The 20,413-nt window shown below is 36.5% G+C and overlaps 1 protein-coding gene across 1 annotated transcript; it reads right to left on the bottom strand.

Moving 5' to 3' along the window:
- Positions 1–783: 783 nt before the first annotated feature.
- LOC113737638 (uncharacterized mitochondrial protein AtMg00310-like) lies at positions 784–1,230 on the bottom strand. Its single transcript, XM_027264833.2, has one exon. The coding sequence runs from the start codon at positions 1,228–1,230 to the stop codon at positions 784–786; it is 447 nt and encodes a 148-aa protein (XP_027120634.2).
- Between the last annotated feature and the right edge of the window lie 19,183 nt (positions 1,231–20,413).

Raw genomic sequence — 20,413 nt, 5'->3', positions numbered from 1 at the left:
TGCTGAGATTGCAGCATCAGTGTTTATCTTGTACACACCTTCCATTGGAGGTTTCCATCGTCTATCATACTGATCTGGAGTCACTTCATCAATGCTAGCTCTACTTTCTAGTTCCACAGCTTTTTTGAATTCCATCCATTCTCGTTGAGCTTTCCTTACCACTGAAATTTCCTCCCCTTTTACGTTATTGAAAGCAATCTGGTTCCTTGCCTTTCATATTTGCCAGGGGAGATTAATTGTTAATGCTATATGCTCCTTGCCATTGACTCTTTGAGTTGCTTCTAAGAGTCCTTCCCACCATCTCCAAAAGCAAGCCTGCAGATCTATTAATCCATCCCAGTTGATTGGACTGAGTTTCCAGATCTCCTTTGCATATTCACAATCAAAGAACAGATGCTCAATAGTTTCAATCCCATCCCCACAGCTTTTGCATAAGTTGTTCCCCTTCCCTGTTCTGCCGTGCACCAAGTTATTGATTGGAAGACAGTTGTGTAGACATCTCCAAATAAAATGTTTCAGTTTGTGCTTGACTTTTGTTCCCCACACCTTTTTCCACATACTTTCCTTCCTGTTATGGCTACTTGTCTTCTCCTTGAGCTGCACTGTTTTAGTTGCCTGTGCCTTCATTTCCTTTGCTAGAGTATACCCTGACCTCACTGTATATTCTCCATTCTTTGAGTGATGCCAGATGAGCCTGTCTCTCCTTTGGTATATACTGAGTGGTATTCTTCCAATCATTTAGGCCGTCTCTCTGCTGAAAATTTGATTTATTAGCTCCTTATCCTACTGTTCTTGTTTAATCAGGTCTTTGACATATTGGATGCTTCCCAATGCTGCTCTATCTTTTTCCACTCTACCATCTCTTGAACCTGGTATCCATCTGTCTTGCCACACCTTGATGGTACTTCCATCCCCAACTTGTTTTCTTATTCCATTTATCAATAGGAATCTGGCACTCAGAAGACTCTTCCATAGGTATGATGCTGAAGTAGGGGCTTGCCTCATCCAGTCCAATTCTCTTTTCATATATTTAGCTCTCATAACTCTACTAACAAGCCTGTTAGGCATAACAATGATTCTGCAGAGTTGTTTTGCTAGCAAAGCTGTGTTGAACATTTCCAGATCTCGAAAGCCTAGACCTCCCTTTCCTTTAACCTCAGTAAATGCATTCCAATTGGTCCAATGTATTTTCCTTTGATTCTCATCTGCTCCCCACCAAAACCGTGCCATTTTTTTACTAATGTCTCTACACATTCCTTTTGGGATTCTAAAACGCGACATTGTGTAATTTGGGAGTGCCATTATCACTGATTTCAGCAATACTTGTGACGCCCCGAAAGAATGAGTGTGAGAACCCGAAAATTTTTATATATTTTGTAGACATTATTTTGTTTCCTTGTCTATAATTTTATACCTTTCGTCAATATATTAATTTCCTATACATTTTTATAAGGGAATATAGTTTTCAAATCATTTCCTTGATACAAGTTAGTCCACGTTAAGTTTGAAGTGTATTATGGACGTGGGACCCGCTAGTGCGGTAAATGCGATATATTTTTAACAACTTGTTGGAGTTTTGTATTAAGTGATATTATTTTACAAGGTGCTAGGAGACAATTAGAGGTTAGCTAGATAGATTAACCATTGGAAGAAAAAAGATAAGTTTGAACCATTTAAAGTGCCACGTGTCGCGACACGATTGGGTGTTAGACTTGCCTAACTTTCTTTACCTTTACTAAAAACCAATTTTGACCCAATTTTCTTCTATTTTTCTTTGTCTTGGTCGGCCTTCTTGAGGAGCAAAACAAGAGAAGAAAGTTCTTCACTTTCTAGCTTCATTTCTTGCTCAAATCTTGTGTTTTAGCCAACCAAATCACAAACCACACCATACATGTGGTCATTAAGGAAGCTTGAAGGTTTTGGTGGAGTTATTTTGGAGGAGGAAGAACTAAACTACCATCTTTCTTGAAGTGTTAAGGTACCTTGCTTGAAAACTTTCACTTTGTTCATGCTAATGTCAAATTAGCAGCTCTAGTGGCTAAATATGTTGATTTGTGGTAGGTTTTATGGTTGAAAGTGGAGTTTTGATGGATTTTTTATTTATTAGTATTTTTTCTGTTTTTATATCATAATTATTGTTTAGTCATGGATTGATGGCCTGTTATAGTGTAAAATGGAGATTGGTATATGTTGGATATGATTGGTTGCGGAAAATTTCAGAGTTTATGCGGAATTTCCAGTTTAGGGTTTCATCCTACCCTGTTCTGCCTGAACCTGTTAGGCCATGATTGAGGCCTAATCAGCCTTTGCCCAAAACATGAAAGTTGTTGATAATTGAGTTATATAGCTATCTATAAAATTTCATCTCAATCGGAGCGCTGTAGCATGTGAAATGACCGAAATACCCTTGACTGTCCATGAGCCCTGTTTCGCGCCCAGATTTCTATTTTCGTGGAGTTTTCCATTTTTGACTCTGAAAATGCATGATTTGGCTTTGGAGGTCTTCATAAGAAATGTAGGGTTATGTCTTGGCTTTGAAACTCCATAATATTTGTTTCAATCCGATAAGCGTAGCTTCGGTTGTGATCGATACATTAAGGGACGCCAAACCTGCGATTTAGCTTTTGTCCTTAAAACTTGATTTCCAGTTGCATTCCTAGACTTGCTTTGTATTTGGATGAACTTGAGCCTAGTTGAAGGGCTATTGTATTGAGATTTATTATGTGTTGGATTGGACTGAGTTGAGGAAAAATAATGAAGCCATAAATGGCTGGCATATAGCAAAATACAGAGGGCATGCTGCCCAAAATTTTAGGGTTACGTTGTTTGTAACCCTAGGACCAACTGTTATCTTTTTACTCAAAAGTCATATTTTTATTCTTTTGTACTAGTACTTAACCTGGAAAGGCGTACGACATGTAGTCGAGTCTCATTTACGCATTCCATTTATTAGGTTTGTGGATGTGCGAGCTATAATTGTTTTATCTTGATTATTTTAGGATTTCTCGGCGATTAAAGCCACTTTGGGTAAAAACAAAACTTTTGAAATATCTGTACTGGAACTGGTGAGTGATTCCTCAACTACTTCCAAAGTTACTTTTGAACTAATTCTTGCTAATTCTTGCACTGGTTACTCAATTGCTTGCATTGGTTGTTTGATTGCATATCATTTGTGTATGTGTGTGTGCCATGACATAATTTGGTTCCAATGAGTTCTTGGAAAAATCTTGTGTTTAGAACCAACGTCTCCACTACTGTTTACACATTCTTTGGAGCACGATGGCTCCTTATTTTTGTTTATCTATACCTGATCTAAATGAGTGTTGGATATTTAAGTACAAGAACTTCACTGGCTCACACGAGCAATAAATGTACATTTGATTACTGCATCATGACATCATCTAACTGCTTTATTGTGAAATATACTTGATTGTTATTTTTACTGGTTACTCGCTGAGCTTCTAGCTCACCCCCAAATGTTTTCTTCTCCCCACAGGGATCGAGGCAAAGGAAGCACGTGTAATAAGCTGTTAAGCATGTATATTTCGCTTTTGATTCACTTGTGGTTTATATATTCGTGGAACTTGGGGAAAAATGTTATTTCATTTAGTATTGAGATTGTACCATAGGTTATTGGATGTGATGTTTCACCTTGTGTAATTGTGGGCCTGTATAAATATTTGGAATTGAATTGGTTGTATATATACGCTCCACGCTTAGAATTAGTTTCCGTTTCGCTTATGATATATAGTATGTGGAGAATTTGATGTATATTTGAGATGTATATTGTATTTGAATTGAGGATTGGAGTAAGTGAGTGAGTCCCGGCGAGAGTTGGGCAGGCGGTCCGCCGAACCTTTGGTTCGCCTTAGGGGGAGGTGGGGCCGTCACAATACTTCCTTTCCAGCAAGGCTCAATAGATTTCTTTTCCAGCCTTGTAGTCTCTGTGTTACACTTGCTTTTACTTCCCCAAACACCTTATTGTTTGTTCTCCCTATCACCATTGGAAGGCCAAGATACTTCCCACTGAATGCTTCTCTTAGATTTCCAAGTATACTGCATACTTCCTGTCTGGTGTCCAAGTTAGTGTTCCTGCTATAGTAGATAGCAGACTTTTCAAAGTTGATTAGCTGTCCAGATGCTCTTGCATATTTGTTCAGCAGCTTTTTAACCTTCCACGCTTCCTGGTTTGTGGCCTTGCAGCACAGCAAGGCATCATCTGCAAAAAAAAAATGTGTAATGGGAGGGCACTTTCTTCCCACTTGGACTCCTGTCCACAACTTACTAGCAGCAGCTTTGTTTATCAAGTTTGAGAGTGCCTCCGCAACCAACAAAAATAGGTAGGGGGATAACGGGTCTCCCTGTCTTATACCCCGCTTAGGTTGGACATATCCTACTTTTTCTCCATTAAGATTAAAAGAATAGGATATAGTAGAGAGGCAATTCATAATCCATCTAACCCAAATGGGGCAAAATCCCACTTTTAGCATTATTCTTCCCAAAAATTGCCATTCCACTCTGTCATAAGCTTTGGACATATCAAGCTTGATAGCCATAAAACCTATTCTACCTGTTCTTTTATGTTTTAGGAAATGCATAACCTCATGAGCTAGGAAAACATTGTCTAGAATATGTCTGCCTGGAACAAAGGCAGATTGAGCTTCAGTAATGCACTTAGACAGGAACTTTTTCAGCCTATTTGCCAGGATTTTGGAAACAATTTTAAAGAGGACATTACACAGAATGATTGGCCTGTAGTGGTTAATATTAGTAGGAGCAGACACTTTTGGGATTAGAGTTATCAGGATTTCATTGACTGCCTTCAGCATATACCCACTATGAAAAAAAGTCTTTATAGCATTTACTACATCCAAATTTATGATATGCTAATATTTCTGGAAAAAAAGAGGTGACATACCATCAGGACCTGGAGCTTTATTTGGATGCGTAGAAAATACAGCAGCTTTGACTTCCTTTTCCTCCACAGGTTTGATCAAATTTTCATTCATCTGCTGAGAGATTGTATGGGGGACACCATCGAGAACCTCATCAATGTTATCAAGTTGTGATGTGTTGAAGATGTTGCTGTAGTGATTACCAATCTCTTCCACCAATTCTTCCTTTGTTTCACACCAACTTCCATTCTCTCTTTGCAAACCTGAAATCCTATTCTGTCTTCTTATTCCCACGGAGGCATGAAAGAAGGCAGTGTTTTTATCACCATGCATTAGCCATTTGCTTCGTGCCTTTTGGGACCAGTAGATTTCCTCATCCCTATATGCCTGGCCCAATTTGCATTTCAGTGCATCTAGAATGTCCCTGCTTTGACCAGCATCAGTCTGCTTGGCTTCTTCGATTTGTTTTTTCAAACTTTGTATTACCTCTCCTGAGTTGTTCCTTTTCTTTCTATTCCATTCCATCAATGCCAATCTGCATGCTTTGATCTTTCTTGTCACTTTAAAAAACCTAGATCCTTGCTGGTGTTCCTTCCAAGCATTCGAAATCACAGTATTAGTTTCCTCCTCATAGGTCCACCTCTGGTCAAAGTGAAATCTCCTCTTGTATTTCTTCTTAGCAGGTTCAGTATCCATTAGAACAATACAATGATCGGATGCTTCCTTATGCACATGTGTACACCTTGCATCCTTGAACTGTTGGATCCATCCTTGATTTGCTAGGCATCGATCTAGTCTTTGCTGAATCAGTCCACCTCCCTCCCATTGGTTAGACCAAGTCCATGGCACTCCTTCAAACCCAAGGTCTATCAGTGCATTGCTTTCTATGAACTCTCTAAAATCTTTGAAACTGCTATCAGGTCTACTCCTCCCACCCCATTTCTCCTCATTTGACAGTATATCATTTAAATCTCCAGCCATCATCCACATTTCTCCCCACTTTCCTTTTTCTTGGTTGATAATTCTCCACTGTTCCCTCCTTATTTTGTCATTAGTGCTTGCATACACACCAATGAACCACCAACTGATCTGTTTCTCCTTATCCACAATCTTAGCTTCAATATAAAAATCCCTACTATTGACATACACCACATCCAACTCACTATTCCACATTAACGTTAGACCCCCGGCCTTGCCCAAAGCATCAACAACAAAGCATTTCTCATAGTTTATTATTTTACTAAACTTTTCCATGACCTTTTTTTGATTTTTGGTTACACAGAGAAAAATTAAATTAGGAGAGTGGATGTTGATTACCTCCTTCAGCTGAGGAACTGCCAAGAGGCCTCCTGTACCTCGGCAGTTCCACACCGCTACCTTCATTTAGACTGTGGAGGCATTAAGGGAATAGCCTCCAATTTCCCCGTCTGGTCATAGGTGCGCACTTCTACCCTCAGTATCTTGTCTTTTTCTTGGTCCTGGCCAGGCTCTAGCATTTCAACATCTTCATTCCACTCACTGGTTTTCCTTTTCCCCCCTGCATTTTAACCACAGGTGTGTTGTTTATACTTCCCAATAGTGCTCTTGTCCTTCTTGTGAACTTTCTTTGTTTTGGCTCATGTCCACCCTTGATCACCTGCTCCTGCATCCCCATGTTTTCCTTATTTCCTACATTCTCCATCATTTCCTGATTTCCTACTCTTTCCTTCTTTCCCTCCAGAGATGCTGTTACATCCATGACTGTTACATCCATGACTATCTCCTCAGTTCTTTCCAACCCTTTCCCTTCATGTTGCCCCTGTGGTTCTGGATCTATTTTAAATTTATCCCCTATCCCTTCCTGTTTTTCACTGTCCTTTCTGGTTTCCATTTGGCCCTCTTTATACTTCTTCCCTTCCTTTTCCGTTGCTTTTGTATCGGCACTTCGTACTCCACAGGTATCAACAAGTTCAGGTTTCCCTCTACCCAATGTTGTTATAACAGCAACTTGATTCCCTTCCTTACTATTTTCCTCAGTGTCATTGTTTCCTTCCTTTGCTCTTGTCTCCTTATTTCCTCGGATCAGTTGTGTTCCACTCACATTGTCGCGCCCCATTTTTTGATAGGAAAAATAAATAAATGGTTTAAAAAAAGTGAATTTTTTGATTTGAAAAATGATTTTTGATTTACAAAGAAAGTGGGTCTAAATGGGATTTGAAAATGCGACGATTTGACCCAAAATATAGTTTAAAAAGGGTTTTTGAATGGAAAATGGAGTCGCCACTTGGTATAGAGTTAGGGTGTACCAAGTCACCCAAAAAGTGATTTTTTGGAAAGAAAAGTAAACAAACCCTTTTTAAAGAATTTTTAGATCTACGTAACCAAAGAAAGGGATCGGGGGTCACATTTGATAAGGGAGAAGGCAAACGCAAAGGCTAAGGCACTCCCTTACCCTAGCCAAAGCTAGTTGCGTGACTTAGCCCCACTTTTCCTAATTCTTCTATCCAAAATATGTGTTGCATATTGGATGTGACTAATGGATATGAAAAAAAATGCAATCCTAAATCTAAAATGTCTCTTATGAGGCTTTTTGGTCCCAATCACATGAGTTGTGATGGCCAATAAGGAAAACTCTCATAGAGGTCACGGGTAATGCAAATGAAAACCCAAATGCAAGTGTAAAAATGTGAGAAGAATGCAAAATAAAATAAAATAAAAACAAATGTAAGTGCAAGTGTGCAAATGTAAGAAAAGTGCATGTGTGCCAATTGAGAAAATAAAGGTATAATGGTAGTAAATGCATATAAGTGCGATTGGGTGCAATTTGTGAGGTAGAAAATAAATAAGTGATAGGGAAAGAAGAAAAATGTGTGAACATGGCATGTGGAGTGAGAAAAATATAAGTAGTGAGAGAGTGTGGATAAAGAAAGTGAGGAAGTGATATAATAAAAATGAGAGTGTATGAACCTAGAGGAATGCATCAAGTCGGGTACGGGAATGACTTCTAACTTCATGATTTTAATTTTCCCTTTGATTAGAAGGAAGAACTAGCGTGCTAAGGCTATTTTGTATCCACACTCGCTCGTTTCCCTTACCGAAAGGGGACTCTCAAGCAAATGTACCCTATAACTAGCATGAGGATACAAAAAATCTAAAATGAAGGGGAAAGGATTGGAGGAGCATACCAAATGCTAGAAAACTAAGAAAAATGTATGAAATGTAGTGAGACATGCAAGTATGTACTAACGAGAGGGGACGGCCTATTGGGTCTAGCATTGGACTAGCCCTTTTCTAAAATTCTCTCACAAGCATTGGACTTGCGAGAGTTCGAGGGGAAAGACCATGACCAGCGTTGGACTAGCCACGGTGACGTCACACATTCATTATAAACCAAATAAATCATGTAAAGGCTGATAAAGAAAATAAACACATAAATCACATATTGCACATAACACATAAGTATGGTATCTAGATGCAAGACCCTAAGAAAGCAAGTAACACGTAGCACGTAAGCATGCAAATCACACTAATGAACCTATTACATTGGCTAACTAAAACAAATGGGGTAGGGGAAAAGTGAATAAAAATGCTCTCCAAGCCCTATCTATTACAAGCCAAGAGGTGTACACATACCCCATAAAAGAATAACTTAATAAAAGCAAAAGTAAATGAAATAAATGAAAGGAATTAAGGAAAGGTAAGGAAAGCAAAGTAGACATGCAATTCTCACTTAGCACGTTGGATCACATAGAGGAGAGACAAAAAGGATAAAAGAAGTTATACCTCCCCGTTTGTGATGCTAGTAAAGTGATCAAAACTTAACTTGGGAGTGGCCTCTCTTTTGTTGAAGATCCGGGCTGCAAATGGCGTGGTGAACGATGACCGCTTCTCAGGAGGTCAGCCGCTGCAGTGCTCACCGAGGAAACAACACCGGGTTTCGTCTTCCTCCTTTACTCTTCTGCCTTCTCCTTCGCTTTCTTCTTTTTCCTCCCAGAACAGAAACCAGCTACTCCTTCTTCTAACTCCCTCGGTCTCCCTCTTTCTTACTCCCTTGTTTTTCTCTACTCTCCTCTCTGGTTTCTTTTCAGCCGTCACTAAGTGCTCTCCTCTCGGTCTCCCCTAGCCGACATTCAGAACCCTCTCAACTCTCTCTCGGTTTTCTCCAACTATCCCCCGAAGCTTTCTTCTTTTTCTGTTTTTCCTCAGCCCCGACACCCTCTTGCTCAGCTTTTCTCCCCTCCAGTCCGTCCAACTAGATTCTCAGCCTCACTCCCAAAAACCCCCAGCCACTGTTTTTCTCTATTCTCTCCCATACTCTCTAACCTTAGCCGTCAAAAAAACCTCATTCGTTTCTTGCCGTATCCCTTTGGTTTTATATGGGAACCCAAAAACTGAACCCTATCCCTGATGGTTTGGATCAGGCCAACTGGTTTGTACTGTCTTCATCGAACGGAGCCAAAACTAAGGCCAAAGAAATAGCCGAGAAAATGCAGCTGCAATTTTCTTCTGTTGCGGCTGAAACCGAATGTTTACCTTTTTTTTTCTTTTTTTTTTTCAATCACTTAATTAATAATGACAAACTTAAATAAAAAATACCAAATTAGTAACCAAAAGATAAAAAAATAAAAAACTAAGATTTTCCTCTTTTTCCTCTTTTCCTTTTTCTTTTACTTTTTTTTTCAAAGAAATAAAACATATCTTTCCCCAATTTTCTCTCTTTCTGGCAAAAATTTATGCTAAAAGTCTTATAATAAAAAAAATAAATAAATAAATAGCTAAGAGAGCCCAAAATGAATACAAAATACAACTAAAAATAAAATAAAAAATAAAATAATAGATAATGATAATCTAAAAATACTAAAGTGCTATATAAATGCTAAAAGTCTAAGAACCAAAAATCATGGAATTAAGAGAATTATTGTTAAAAATAAAAACAAAATTAGGATAAAAATTATTTTAAAATTTGGTGTCTACACACATGAATTCTCTCCCTAGGCTCCATTGTCCTGGTCCTCAGAGGTGAAGCCATAATATTCCCAGCCTTCATCCAAGCTCCATATTGGTCTTCTCTTAAGTTGTACTGATTTAGTCCTTCATTATTACAATTCTTATCACCATGACCAATAATTCCACACCTGTAGCAAAAATCCGGACACTTTTCATACTTAAATTCAATCCATTACTGTACCCCATTCAACTTGACCCTTGTTCCTCTTGCCAATGGTTTTGCTATGTCTATTTCAGCCAAAATTTTCATATGTCTTCTTGCTTTTCCCCCACTGGAAGGGATAATGACTTCCCTTACAGATTTGAAGACATCTCCTATCTTAAAACCCACAACCTTACTCATCCAGTGGATCGGCAAGTTCCAGATTTGGACCCACAGGTATGCTCTATTAAACACTTCCATCTTCCTCTCTATCCCAGCTTCCTATTTCTTGATAACCAGTAATTGGTTGTCTATGACCCATGGACCACCATAAAGAGCTTTTTCCATTTCTTGTTCAGATTCAAAATAGAACCAAAAAAGATTGGCTTTAAGTTCCGTGACCTTCAAATTCTTTGGATAACCCCACACATGAGCTGTGAAATTCTTAATCCCTGTGAAATTTGTGACCTTCTCCCCAATAACTTTTCCCATCAGACTTAGTTGGCACTCCTCTACACTTTGTTGGATATCCTCGAAGCTCAGATCAACTCCTTCCTCTTCCTCTGGGTTCAGGTCAAATCTTTTGAAGGCAAAAGTGAGATCGTCCGCCATTGCTGAGCTCTTTTAGGTGTCCCCACACCAATTTCCAGTAATGTTTGAAAATGAAATCCAACCTATGGATTACATAGTCAAAAATCGTAGATTTTCAGTTAACAACTAGAGATAACAGTTAGAAGGAAAAAGAAATAAAATAGCTAAAGAAAGTGATGAGAAAGCCATTGCATGAGAAAGAAAAGGCATAAGAGAGTACTATCAGCATAACCCTAAAAAACCGAGGTAGACTTAGTATTAATGCTATCAAGCCATAAATGCCCAAGCTTGCTGTCCGACCGAGCGAGTTTTGGAGTTGCCCTATAAATGACTCTCCTTTATTGCAGCTCAAATGTTTCCTCGCAATGCTTTCGACACTACCGATGTGTTCAGAGATTATTTAATGTCAAAAATGGATCTAATTTGTGATCCCTCTTAACTATGGTGCCTCACTATTGGATCGGTGAAAGTATGAGAATTGGTGTAGCGGGAACTTTGGAGCAGTTTGGAGGTTGGTTCAGTTTTGAAAATTTTTTAAAAGCTCCTACCTTGAGGAGAGAAAGCTCTTTGTTCTAGAGAGAGAAGCTCCCAAAGAGAGAGATTTTCTATTCAAACTCTTCTCAATTTCAATATTTTCCTATGTGTCGTCTTATCATTGATTAGTCTTAACTTTACCTCAAAAATGTTAGAAACTTCTTAACCATTTTGTAGAACTTACCTAGTTACCTTCTTTTTAAGCGTTCAATTTTTTCATGTGGCAGAGGATTTTATTGGTTGTTGAAGAATGATGGAGGAGGGGAGGGGGAGGGGAGGTGATGAATGATGTGATGGGTTGCAGGGAGAGGCTTAAGTGTAATTTGACTGATTTGACCATTCATCCATGTTGAAGGGAGACTAGTGAGTGAGCACGGAGCAGGAGATTGTGATTTGAGATGCAATGATGGATTGCTAGGCCTATCAATCGGGTCATATTAGCTAGCGCACTTTCATAAATTCAGATTCAATTCATTTAATTTGTAACACTTTCAAACTTTGGATTACGAGTTTCGAATTAATAAATGCGATCATCATATTCAACTCATAAATTATTCGGGTTTTGAGCCTTATAGGGGATTAGTCCAAACTCACTAACTACTCCTCAATTTTTTTAATATAATTACTATAACTATTGAGTTATAAAACTAATTTAACATTCAAAGGATTACAACATTAGAACTAAACATAAACAAGTAATAGTTTTTAAAAAGTATATAAACCAAGAATTTTTCAACAATATTTATATTTAATTCACTCAAAGTACATAAAAATAGTAATAAAATATGTGGTTATAAACCAATACATCTTTAAAGATTGAAACATCTTCATAACTTTGTAACTTGAATCCAAACATGCTTGATGATTTGTGTTTCTAGATCAAAAAAAATCAACCAATATTATGCCAATACAAAAATTTACTCAACAAATAAGAAAAGTTAGAATTTCAATTATGCATTACCAATATTGGCTCTTAAGAAAGTTAGTAGAGGAGTCTTCAAATATAATTTTGTATTTTGTAATTTGTATATATTTAGTATTTAGTAATAACATATTTAGATACATAATTATATATAATATCAAAATATAAATATTATATATATTTCATTATATATAGGTAATTTAAGCATCGGGTCTATATCGGGTTTGAGTCTAATGAGAGTTTAGCCCAGCTCATATTTAACTCAGGTCTAATTTTTAGGTTCAAACTCAACTTACTCACTAAAAGGTCGGGCTCAATGGGTTTTTTCTCGAGCTAAACGAGCCGAGCTTGGATTGATCTAGGAAATTGATGTATACTAAAATATCCCTTCCCCTACTACTAAGCAAGTCCCAAATTCGTGCATTGGACTGAGCTTTTATCTAATTCCTGCCTTAGGGTGAGGAAATCGTTTCGTTTAGTACGAGATCGCTTCACACCTCGCGGTGCTTACACCTCTCGCCTATCTATTCAAAGTGGGATTGCTAAGCAAGCTTAGCTTGTACCTTCCTTTGAAGAGTAACAACACGATGTGATTATCGCTTCGATCGGAAGCCTCCCCAAGCGATGAACGTACAGGAAAACCTTTTTTGGATTTGCCTCAGATCTTTGGAATTCATTTATGTCTTTGGAATTCATTTATTTCTTTTAGGAGTAGTTAGGGGTGTGCAACAAATTCGAAATCAGTAAATTAGAAGTTTGAAGTTGGAGTTTTTCGAAATTTTGGCATTAGAATTACCGATCGAATTCGATTTCGAATTCATCAGTTCCGATTTTGAATTTAATTTCAAATCTAATTCGGAATTTGGTAAATTCTGATTTCAATACCGTTCCTTCTTACCTTTACTAAAATTAGAATCTAAATAGTTGGCCTCCTAGTTTCGCCCCTAGTAGTTCGATTAAGGGCACGGGGGATGTCTTGCTGATGTATGTGGCTTATATCATTTTCGATTAAGAGCCTTTTTCCCATCAACATGGATGAATGGTCAGCATTTGTCCGTAAGTTAGCATCAAGTTACGGACCATCATGTTGCTATTTTCCTTTCCTTAATAAAATATATCGCCAAAAGCACTATAATTTAGAAGTGACTATCTCATATTGTGTTTTCCCATCAACTCCGAGCAATATTTAATTTTTTAAAAAGCTTCACAACAAATCATGCGCAGAAGGAAGGATTGAACAGTAAAATCAATAACTTTGTTTGAATAGAGATTATCTGTTCAATTTATTTAATTACATCATTAATATATTTTGAATTATTTTTTGTTTTATATATAGTATATCAAAAAAATATTATTTTTTTTATTTCACACATATCACATCAAAAAAATACTATAATAAATTTTTCACGTCAAAATGGCCTTTTCTGTAGAAATGCTTTTCTTACTCGCTACCAGACAGGTGATTCAGCTCATTTGCAAACCCAACCCACACAATCATGCGACAAGCTGCTTCTGCTACTATGATCGGTAGACAAGAAATATTAGTACTACAACCAAAAGATCTACAACTCCCAGTCTTTTCTTCTTTTTTTTTTTTAAATCTTAAACTTATCATGTTGAGTTTTTATGTTACCACTAACTGTTTGAACCACCATAAACCTGAATGAACAATGAAAGAATGGTCACGAAAGGTTATCAATTTATGTTGTGGGGGCCACTATTGAACAGCTGTATCAGTATTTTATTCGAAACATAATAAAATGTCACCTAAGGACGGCTCGTCATGGAAACCTTTATGGTAAGAAGCCTTTGACCCTTCCTACTATAGGCAACTCCTTAGAGTATGATACGTGTATTTGCAAAATGAGGAGCTCACGAACCGTTATGTTGTAGTGGTAACGCGCGTGGAGATAAACCAAACAAGACATGTCAAGATGCAGTCTTTTTTCCCCTCTAATTCCTCTGTTCACTGTGCATTGTTTCCCCACTGCTTTATTACATTTAAAAAATTGTGAAACTATAATTTTCTGCACCTAATATACAAAAAAATTTAATAAAATAAATAACAACATACCAACAATATATACCCATGACATAAATATACTAAGCAATTATAAAAATTATTAGGATTATATAGTTACTTTAGAAGTTGCTCCCAAACACCGTGCAACTAAATTTTTCATTCAAACTAACGATAGTATGAAAAAAAAGACTAATTAATGAAAATAAGATCTCGAAAAATTTTTAATTCACAATCACAATATGTGAATTTGTGATAAATACAAAAAGTATGGTACTTTGATCATATAATAAAGGAAAGCCATAAAGAGGTTCCGTTTGGATTAGATGTTTTTGGGGGTGTTTTTCAAAAGCAGCATTGTAGCATTTCGAACGTGAAATACAAGTACTGTACATATCTGCTATTCCTTTCCCTTTTAGACCAATCATTTTGACTTTTGTGCTTTTTGATAAAAAATTTTCATTTGTTTTTTGTGGAAATGCAAAAAAATATATATATAATTATGTATAAATAAAAAAAATTACTAATTTAATTATTGGCACTTTGCTCATACGTTGGAGGACTGGTAAGAAAGCCGTGAAGAGCTAGTATTTTTATTAATGAAAACTTTTCCCGTAAATGGCCTGCTCTTATGGCTTTCCTTCATTATATGATCAAATTACCATACTTTTTTGTATTTATCACAAATTCACATATTGTGACTGTGAATTAAAAATTTTTCGAGATTGTATTTTCATTAATTAGTCTTTTTTTTCGTACTATCGTTAGTTTGAATGAAAATTTTAGTTGCACGGTGTTTGGGAGCAACTTCTAAAGTAACTATATAATCCTAATAATTGTTATAATTGCTTAGTACATTTATGTCATGGGTATATATTGTTGGTATGTTGTTATTAATTTTATTAAATTGTTTGGTATATTAGGTGCAGAAAATTATAGTTTCACAATTTTTTAAATGTAATAAAGCAGTGGGGAAACAATGCACAGTGAACGGAGGAATTGGAGGGGAAAAAAGGCTGCATCCGGATATGTCTTGTTTGGTTTATCTCCACACGCGTTACCACTGCAACATAACGGTCCGTGAGCTCCTCATTTCACATATACACATGTCATGCTCTGAGGAGCTGCCTACGGTAGGAAGGGTCAAAGGCTTCCTACCTTAAAGGTTTCCGACTCGGTCATTACAGCATGCATGATCCAGTCATGGCTTTCAAACTAGTAACAGCAACCTTAGCCTATTTTCTAGTTCACACCGCAACTGGTGCAGCAGCTTCTATAGATGTTCGGTTCATCTTTCAAGGATTTCAATCATCAAATCTAAGCCTGGATAGATTAGCCAAAGTCACCGACAATGGTCTCCTACGATTGACCAACACCACTGAAGAGGTGATTTTTGGTTAGACTAGCAGTACCAAACTTGCTGGAGTAGCCTCCTGAGATGAGTACGGCTCCTTAAAAGTCACCTGCTCAAATTATCTCAAATTATCAGAGGTGGAGTAAAATCCCCCGATTTACCTCCAATGATCTAGTTAGTCTAGATTAAGATGGAAGTTTAGAGGAGTTTTTAGAGGAGTAAATTCCCAAAAAGAGGGACTTTTTAAACTAACTTCCCAAAGAGTGGCGATTTTTTAGTCTCTTCCCAAAGGATGAAAAACGCATCCAAGAAATGCGTTTTTTCAAATAAAAACGTAATCTTCAAATACATTATTTTAATTTTCATAAATTTATTTAAATAGGAAAAATTGGTTAAATAATGCATTAGTGGAATGCGTTTTTTGATACACCAGCAAACGCATTTCGGCAATGCGCTATTGTTTAAGAAACGCATTAGATAAATGCGTTTTTCATTTATCAATATGTAGAGTAAATTCCCAAAAAGAGGGACTTTTTAAACTAACTTCCCAAAGGGTGGCGATTTTTTAGTCTCTTCCCAAAGGATGAAAAACGCATCCAAGAAATGCGCTTTTTCAAATAAAAACGTAATCTTCAAATACGTTATTTTAATTTTCATAAATTTTTTTAAATAGGAAAAATTGGTTAAATAACGCATTATTGGAATGCGTTTTTTGATACACCAGCAAATGCATTTCGGCAATGCGCTATTGTTTAAGAAATGCATTAGATGAATGCGTTTTTCGTTTATCAATATGTACCACTTTTTTTCATTTCTTTGATCTTGACTTGGGTTATGTATGGTTTTTTTAAAAAAAAAATATTATCTTATTATTTTATCGAAATTATTATTAATTTAGCTCACTAACACAAGTCAAGATCCAAAAAATTTGTTATTTCATAGTTGTTATTAATTTATCTGGTATAGATTTCATTTCAAGTTTGCAAAAGGCTTAAAGGTTTTTGAACTTTGGATTTTACATATGCATGCACATATTTTGTATCTTAAATGTTGGTAATTTGTCTTAAAAACCGTAACACTTTTTCTAAAGAAAATTTTACGATTCATAAAAAGTTAATCCTAAATGTTTAGTGTAAAAATATGATGGCCGAAAATGAGTTAGAATAATCACATATCTTGAAAATTTTAATCAAAGGGAAAATTGCGAAACTCCTCTGAGGTTGCTGACACTAGCACTCACCTATTTGTAAATAAAATTAAAAATGCGTTACACAAATATTTTTACAAAAGGGAAACTAGTAGCTTTTGTATTTAATATAAATTAAGTATTTGAAAGTGAAAAAAAAAATTACCCACAACATACCAGTTCTTTACGGGTTTCTTCCATTATATGAATAAAGTACTAGCTATTTATAAGCATTTTACTCTGAATCATTTAATTTATGTTAAATTTATAAATATTTAAAAGTAAAATTCAAAAAGTGTTACACTAATATTATTACGAAAGGGAAACTAGTAGGTTTAATATTTAATAAAAATTAAATACGTGAAAGTAAAAAAAGAAATTACCCACTTTTTACCAGCTCTTTACGGGTTTCTTTTATTACATGAATAAAGTACTAGCTATGGGGGTAGGCATTTTACTATGAATCATATAATTTATGTTAAATACATAAATGTTTGTAAGTAAAATTTAAAAAGTGCTATATTAACATTTTTACGAAAGGAAAACTAGTAGGTTTTGTATTTAACATAAATTAAATATGTGAAAGTAAAAAAAAAAAAAAGAAATTGCCCATAACATACCAGCTCTTTAGAGGTTTCCTCTATTACATGAACAAAGTACTAGCTATTTATGAGTATTTTATTCTGAATCATTTAAATTATCTTAAATATACAAATGGTTATAAGTAAAATTCAAAAAGTGTTACTCTCATATTTTTACGAAAGGGAAACTAATAGGTTCTGTATTTAACATAAATTAATTATATGAAAGTGACACTCACAAGTAATTTAATTATTTAATTAGTTACTTAATTTGTTGACAAGAAACAAGTTTCTTTTGCAAAATTTATTCATTAAGTTTCTCCAAATAATTAGAGTATAAAGGTAAATTTTCACAATCTTTTATTCGCAATAGGCCCCAATTTCCTTCTAGGGGAGGGCAGTGCTATTTCTTAAATCATAAAAGAGGTGAGTGCTAGTTTTAGATACCTTAGGGAAGGTTTTTGCAATTATCCCTAATCCAAATATTGAGGTGAATATACATTGAAATATAGATGTTGGATGAAGGTACAAAGTGATATAAGAAGTTAAAATATAATTATGTAAAACCTGTATATGTCAATAAAAAGGCTTCGTATCTAAGCAAAAGTGTTTTCAATTGTATTATGGAAAAGTAATTTGATTTTTTTAGTAATATAATCATTTGTGGATTAAACCACATTTAATAAACATAAATAAATGGACAGAATTTTCCCTCATTTTCAACTATTTATATCACCTGTTAAGCAAACACTTGCATATTCAAATATGTCATAAGGCGATATAATGTCACATCTAATTTCATATATATGTGAACCATAGTATTTGGGTACTCAGCTGCTAAAGAAAATATCATATCCATTCCCTCTTCGTTTATTATTAGTAATGGGCAGAATTTGAAACCCCATGGCCCATGATCAGAATATTTGCAAATGAGCTTCAAATCTACAGTTAATTTATCCACTCCAATATATGAGTGTATATTAGTTAGTAAGTCTCCAAATCTTATCCTGTGGTTGATCGTAACTACCTTGCCAATTGGACCGATAAATCCCAATTCAGGATAATATTGGATATGACCATCCCAATATAAAGCAAGCTTCAATGGATGTTGAAGATCCATTAAAACATATGCTAACAAGCCTTCAAATGCAATGTAAACTGCAGTCAATTCATCTCGAATGATGAAAAATACTATAAATAAAAAGTATATTTTAAAACCAGTCATATCTTGTAAGTGTAGGTAACTCCTAAACTTCTAGGCTGCCCACAGGTATTACGTTCTATACTGTAAAAGAATCTTTCAAAAATAAAAGTCTATAGCAATCTCTGATTTCTTTTCATTTTGACATGACCATACATGAATTTAGATTAATATCTGTAGATCCAGCATTCATATTCGCCAACAACCAGTAAAGAATAAGAAAAGATTTCAAGAACCACCTAGCAATAACTGAAAAAGAGTAGACATACATGTATCTAAAGTCTTGAATGTCATATGCTGTTACATTTTGTATCTAAAGTCTTGCATGTATCTAAGTCTTGAAAATTTAATAATGGCACACAGGAATGCACACAACACATGCAATATGTATTGCATTGCATCGTAGTAGCAGTAGTATTTTGCTAGGTATGATTTTGGTGGGTGACTTAGAAGGCAAGTTGTTGGACTGATTAAGAAAATCCCCTGCTCCTCTTCTAACTTTTGCAAATATTGTCCACCTTAATATGGATATATATATGTATAACTTTCCAAATATTTTTCAATTTAATATGGAACAATATTTTAAAAATTTAGATTTTGAATTCGCTTAAAGTGCTTATGCTATATGCCTGAATACTTCAACATCTTCTTTTTTTTAAAAAAAAAATCCCCATGTTTTAGAATAATTTACCAAGCAATTAATTGTATGATCATGGATTACATCATCCCCCAACTTCATTGCTAGTTACTACATTCAATTTGTATATATCCACTGGTTAGGAAAGAAATAAATGATAATAATTTTATATATTTGGATTAAAGTAAAGGGGTCGGGAAAGCAATGATAGGGAAAAGGATTGCGATGGGATTGCTAATAAAGGAATAATTAATGCATTTTAATGCATTTAAGTTAAACAAAAAAGAAAAGGAAACCACTGTATATATCCACCGGTTAGAAAATGAATAATTAATGCATTTAAGTTAAACAAAATGGCAAAGGAAATGCACTGCAAAAAAAGCAGCAGGATTGTGGTAAATATGGGCAGAGAAAGCGGTTGCAGAAAAATTTCGCTGAGAAGCTGCGGCTTCTCTAATTGCTGCTCGTGCTTTTGTAAGTCCTCTTTCCAGAATCTCTTGCTTTGTCAAATACTCTTGCCCTTTGCACGGTGAAGAAGCACGGAACTTCCCCGGACCGAGCTGACCTGATGAGCTCGGATTGGTGATGGACAGAGCGCCTCCTAAGCCTGAAAGATAAACAGGAAAGTAAACTGGCAGGGGCCCCGAGGTGGTCCTCGAGGGCACTCCGACGGTCAAGTTAGTTTTCCGGTGAGAGGGGAGTGTACTAATAGGAAAGCAGTAGGGAATGAGTTGCCAATAGTGAGCGTACCTTGCGCAGTCGTTGTGCGTTACTGTTTATACCTACCGAGGAGTCCGACCTCCGTACGTTTCGGGACTTGCCCTGGATAGCTCCCCATCCCGCGCTGAGGGGGATTCTCCCCGCCCTCTGCGGGGTAGCTCTCGGGAGCCCCACGGAGCCCTAGTCGCCGTGCGACCTGGGCTGGCTCCTCATGGGCCCGGGGCCCGAGCCCAACTCGGATCGCCCTGGGCTGCCACGTGTACAGGCCCAGGACGGGGCCTCTGCACTATCCCCCTAGATTAGGTCAGGCTCCCAGGCAGACCTGATCTATTTCCTTGCCACGTGGAAGCCCATCATCGCACTGCTCTGCCGCGGTCACCTCCGGTGCAGTGCTGACATTGAGAAGTGGCATCCGCGTCCTTTCAGTTATCGCGTCCGTTCGGTCTCTGTACCGCTATTAAATGTGTTCACATGGGACGGTTCAAATTCAAGCAACCGTTTTCCCCCCATTTGGCCCCCTATAAATAGGCATTCTCAGACTTTCTCCAACTCTATTTGCCATTTTTCCTCCCTTCGTGTATTTTCCATTTTCCGGCAACAAGACTTCCGGCTTCCAGCGCCCAGATTCCGGCGAATTCTCCATC

Source organism: Coffea arabica, chromosome 3e (assembly GCF_036785885.1).
Source record: "Coffea arabica cultivar ET-39 chromosome 3e, Coffea Arabica ET-39 HiFi, whole genome shotgun sequence".
Classification (NCBI taxonomy): Eukaryota; Viridiplantae; Streptophyta; class Magnoliopsida; order Gentianales; family Rubiaceae; genus Coffea; species Coffea arabica.
This window is presented reverse-complemented; position numbering and strand designations above follow the sequence as displayed.

Coding starts and splice junctions, on each gene's coding strand:
- LOC113737638 (XM_027264833.2), bottom strand. CDS start 1,230: ATGGCACGGTTTTGGTGGGGAGCAGATGAGAATCAAAGGAAAATACAT.